The sequence below is a fragment of the Hesperophylax consimilis genome, chromosome 22, assembly GCF_061612785.1.
Source record: "Hesperophylax consimilis isolate HC1 chromosome 22, BYU_Hcon_1.0, whole genome shotgun sequence".
Taxonomy (NCBI): domain Eukaryota; kingdom Metazoa; phylum Arthropoda; class Insecta; order Trichoptera; family Limnephilidae; genus Hesperophylax; species Hesperophylax consimilis.
The window spans coordinates 2767927-2773008 of NC_142857.1; the positions used below are offsets into that span (position 1 = coordinate 2767927).

General features: G+C 37.2%; 1 protein-coding gene across 1 annotated transcript; it reads left to right on the top strand.

The window, feature by feature from the left end:
- The first annotated feature begins 1052 nt into the window (after nt 1–1052).
- LOC149412630 (uncharacterized) lies at nt 1053–3208 on the top strand. The gene is made up of 2 exons (XM_089645520.1): nt 1053–1098; nt 2179–3208. The coding sequence occupies exons 1-2, from the start codon at nt 1087–1089 to the stop codon at nt 2947–2949; spliced, it is 783 nt and encodes a 260-aa protein (XP_089501646.1). The 5' UTR covers nt 1053–1086; the 3' UTR covers nt 2950–3208.
- The last annotated feature ends 1874 nt before the right edge of the window (nt 3209–5082 follow it).

Sequence of the window (5082 nt, forward strand, 5' to 3'; positions counted from 1 at the left end):
GTATTGTACATATGTGATGCCAGGATGCAATCTGTTAGCCATAAATTGATAATAGTTTGACTTGTCTATAGTTAGTAATAAGATAGATAATTGTAGAAATGTTTTATATATTTGTAAAACGGCGCTATACAAATCATCTAAATATTATTATTGTATAAACTTTTGTTTTCGGTAATGAATTAATGCAAAACTTTGAAACGGAAATGAACCCCTTCCCCAACATCCGATCGAGCTGGAATTCAGCAAATAGACTCGTTGTCCATGACAATGCATTCTATCAACTTTTGGTGTCACACACGCGGACACATACGCATTTCTCTGAGATTCGATAAAATTACAGCTGTAGTTATTATAAAAAAAATAAATGTCAGTCCTACCCAATGGGGATTTGGCACAGTAACAATTGCGATTGATTCCAGTCCCTGGGGAGCAAGGTTTTTTAAATACATCTTTTTATTAAAGACGGTTATATTTCCCAACATCCGATCGAGCTGTAACTCGGCAGATATACTCGTTGTCAATGATAATGCATTCTGTCAATGATTATGAAATCACGTACACACACGCGGTCAAATACGTTACATTTAAATAAAAATAAATGATATATAAATTACAGCAGTTAATGTACTAAATAAACGTCAGTCCTATATGATCGGCATCCGGCAAGGTCGGTAACGCGGTTGTCTCTGGTCCCTGAGAAGGAAGGGTCAATCCAAAGCAAAAAAAAAAAAAGTTTGAATGAGTTTGTTTTATTGAATTACACAATTTACGCAATGAAAGTTAAAATATTAATATAAAAATGAAGACATTAAAATGCTATGTAAACTTCCTTGAACGATTTGGGCAGCTGTATTATGAAAGAAGAAAAACATTACAAACTCTGCGTATTGAGATAATTCTAACTTATTGACATGTTTGTATAATGTATGCGTTATTCAGCACGGTGTAGTGTTTGCCGCGTCCACCCCACCCCTGCCGCCGGGCGGGCACACGTGCGGAGGCTTTTGCTACTATAAAGGCCCTGCGTCCACTTACAATCATCACAAGCAGTTTTCTTCTCGAAAAGGCTCACACAAGACAATTATCATGAACGCTCTGGTTAGTTCATTTCAATATTACCATCATATTTTTCAATACAAGTAAATAACTTATTTGCAAAATTCTTTAAATATTTTAAAACCCTTTTGACACATATTAAATATAAATCATTTGGAAGCAACATTGCTTTAAGCTCTAAGAAACTAGAGTTAAGATTCCTTATCTTTATAACAATTTATAAATTTGTGGTTTTTAAATTATTATTTCTAAAAAAATTCATAGTTATTAAGCTCTTTAAAAGTGTTTTTTTAAACTCAAACTTCAACCTAACCTAATCAGCAAATTTAAAAGTGGTGCATTTATCTTTTTTTCTATCTATCAAATCCTTTACAAAGAGTGTTTTTTTAATATCTTGTCCTCATAAAATTAAAAGTTTTATATGTAGATTTTTTGTGTTTCGGGCTTGTTAAATATTTTATTAAATCATTTTATAAATACACGCTTAATCACTGTTTAAAGTTGACAAGTGAAACGTAAGGCTGTAAAATTTATAAGTTTTTCATCGATTATCAAGTGCTTAAACCTCGATAAATGTCATTATAGAGCCTTTCATTTGATCTCAATTCTAAATATAATTTTAAGCATTAAATGTTTATTGTAATTGGATTCTCGTCACCGTCGCAAATGTGCAAATGCTTAGACCAATAGTTACTTTTGTAAAGTTATCAACAATGCTAGAATAACATTAGTATTGTTGAAATCCAATTCAACATTAATGCTTGTTCACGGAAAACAACTGTAGGTTGAGTTACATTTTAAAGTTGTGCGGTATTACTTGGTTTTCTTAGAATTATTGTTGATAGATAAATGTGGGTAGTTATTGTTGAAATAGGATATCAAGGAAATGTTTTGCAACGGTTCAAAGCTCGGCTACTTTTAGATTTAATGAAAATCATGTTATTTGTCTATCTAAACCACTACTAAGCCTTTTGCTTATTGTTTTTGTAATACCTATATATTATATTATCTTAGGACTATACTCTTAGGAGTGTCTGATTGTGTAAACGAGTACTTCTTACGTTGTTTTCTTCGTATGAATTCAAAATTACTCCAGAATTAATGTTGTTTGTTTTCTTTTAGTTTTTCGCAACTTTCCTGTGCATGGGAGCGCTGGCTTCAGCCTCCTGGGGACATGGAGTCGCCCTGTGGAGCCCCCACCATGGAGCAGCCCCCATCGGTCACAATGGACAGGTCGTAGACACCCCCGAGGTTGCTCACGCTAAAGCCGCTCACTTCTCCGCCGTAGCCGCCGCTTCCCATGGAGCTCATGGGGTCTATGGAGGACTCGCTCATGGTTATGGAGTTCCCTCCGTCTATGGTGCCCATGGTGTGTACGCTCATGGACTCGCTCCTCTGTCCCACGATGGTGTTGTCGTAGATACCCCCGAGGTTGCCCACGCTAAGATCGCCCACGCTTCCGCTGTTGCCCGCCTTTCTCACGGAATCGCCCATGGAGGTCCCGTCTATGGAGGACTCGCTCATGGAGTCTATGGTGCTGGTTATGGAGTTCCCGCCGTCTACGGTGCTCATGGTGCCTGGGCTCATGGAGGTGCCCCCATCGGTCACAACGGACAGGTCGTAGATACCCCCGAGGTTGCCCACGCTAAGGCCGCCCACTTCTCCGCTGTGGCCGCCGCTACCCATGGAGCTCATGGAGTGTATGGTGCTCACGGTTATGGAGTCCCTTCCGTCTATGGACATGGTGCCTGGGCTCATGGTGGAGCCCCCATCGGTCATAATGGACAGGTCGTAGACACCCCCGAGGTAGCCCACGCTAAGGCCGCCCACTTCGCCGCCAAGGCTGCAGCCACTCATGGCGCCCATCATTATGGTTCCCATGGACTCTGGTAAAAGGCACTTATCCATTAACCCCATGTTATAAAGACCTTGCGTGAATGAACCAAGTATTGTAGTTGTAATGATCATATTATTATTTTCAATGTATATATTCATTTTGCATAACAACTTCCCGAACTGTGTCCTATGTTTTATTAGGTACGGTTTCATTATAATGTATTATTTTTGCACAGATGTAAATAAGTATTAATATTTTCTTTTATAATACTGAAAGCTTAGTCAAAGCAAACGAAATAAATCGAATGAAATATAATTTCAGTGTTTTTTTTCCACTACATCAAATACCTACTATATCGTGAATTTACCTGAAGATAAAAACGCTCTCAAAGGAAGGAATTTCTTAAACCGGCCCAGTTCAAAATTTCACAAAGTACAACTACTTATGGCCGTGAGACCGATCTTTGACCCTGCATAAATGATTTTACCCGACACCGTCTAAAATACAAATTAACACGATTTTTTTACATTTGTGAAATGAGAATATAGTAGACTTTGCATTATATCAAGTTAAATTCATCAAACTTAACCAAATATCAATCTTTAAGAGGTTACCCACTACTACAGCGCCCTTGAGGTAAATTTTCATGAAAACGGCGCTATATAAATTAGCCAAATATTAATATTCACTGTGCACGTTACAAAGAATAATACTGTTTTCCCCATATCACCGCGCATGACCAGATTTTTTTAAAATTACGGAATCTACTTTTTAAAAATTAATCTAGACCCCCTAGTGTCCCTGCATAGCGTTAAAATAGAAGGGGTGTTAGTCTCAATTGCATTCAAGTCGAGTTAGTATAGATACTTAGTCATATCCAAAGAGAAATAAGAAATGGGTCACCGCTGTTATCAACTCCTCGCGTTATCCTTCGGTCTCCACTAAAAATCTGAGGCCCTATATTCTAAGATCTCTTCAGTTGACTCTGGGAGACTATGTCCAAAACTCTTTTCAGTTGAATCTGGGAATCTATGTTATGAAATCTTTTCAATTGAATCTGGGGCCCTATGTTCTAAAATCTCTTCAGTTGAATCTGGGGCCCTATGTTCTAAAATTAGTTACTGTAAAATGGCGTTTATAGACATCTCTACATAATGTAAAATAAATTGTTATCATTTGTGCTATGTATAAAAAACCTTGTCTCAAAAAAGTGTATCATTAAAAAATAAAAAAAGTCATGTCAAAATATTTCAGAAAATAAAATGAAGATATAATATATCTCGACGCCATCTAGTGGGTAATTCAACACTTACCTACAGTCTTTCCTACAAAACGAAAAAATAGCTGTTTTCAGATAAAACAATATAATAAGCAATAATTGTTGAATAAAAAATACTTGTGCATATTGGATTATTTAGCGGGTGTATTATAGGCTGACGTAGCTTAGTGGTTAGAGCAGCTGACTGGAAATCAGAAGGCTCGGGTTCGATTCCCAATTATTATTATTACATTTATTCTTTCTCAGGAGATTCTTTCAATTTGTTTGGATATTTTAGGAGAATTGAAAATTGCTTATAATAATTTGATATCCTCTATGTAATTGTTCTATAATTAAAAATTATTTCAATTGGAGTAATTTCTTTTGGAATTTTACCATACAGTTTGGTCTGCACGTTCCAATGTGGAAGATACTCTCAGTATCACCCTGATGTAAGACCACCATTAAGGATCGAAACGTTGCTTGAAATAGCTTTAGCCGTATTTGGTAACTTGATCTGAAAATTCAAGTACATTCCCACCTTCCTCTATCCATCTCCCTTCTCTCACAGTACCTTGAGCTTCATGACATACCCCAATTGGAGATGCCATTGTCTCATTCGCTCCGGTTGGTTGGGAGCAGTTGGGACTGGGACTCTTGTGAAGGTGAAGATTATCTGGCTCTTCAGAAGTGGTACTACCCACGTTTCGATTCTGAACGGCGTTCTTTCACCAATGTGACATTGAGAATACCTGTTAAAAACGGGATTGCAGGGTCTAACAAATTAATTAATAGGTTTCCTGATAAAATTTTAGTAATTTTTTTTTATATATTTTTTTTTATAGTGAATACCTCACAAGAGTCCCAACTGCTCCCGTCTGGAGCCAGTGAGACTATGGCATCCCCAATTGGGGGATGTTGTGAGGCTGAA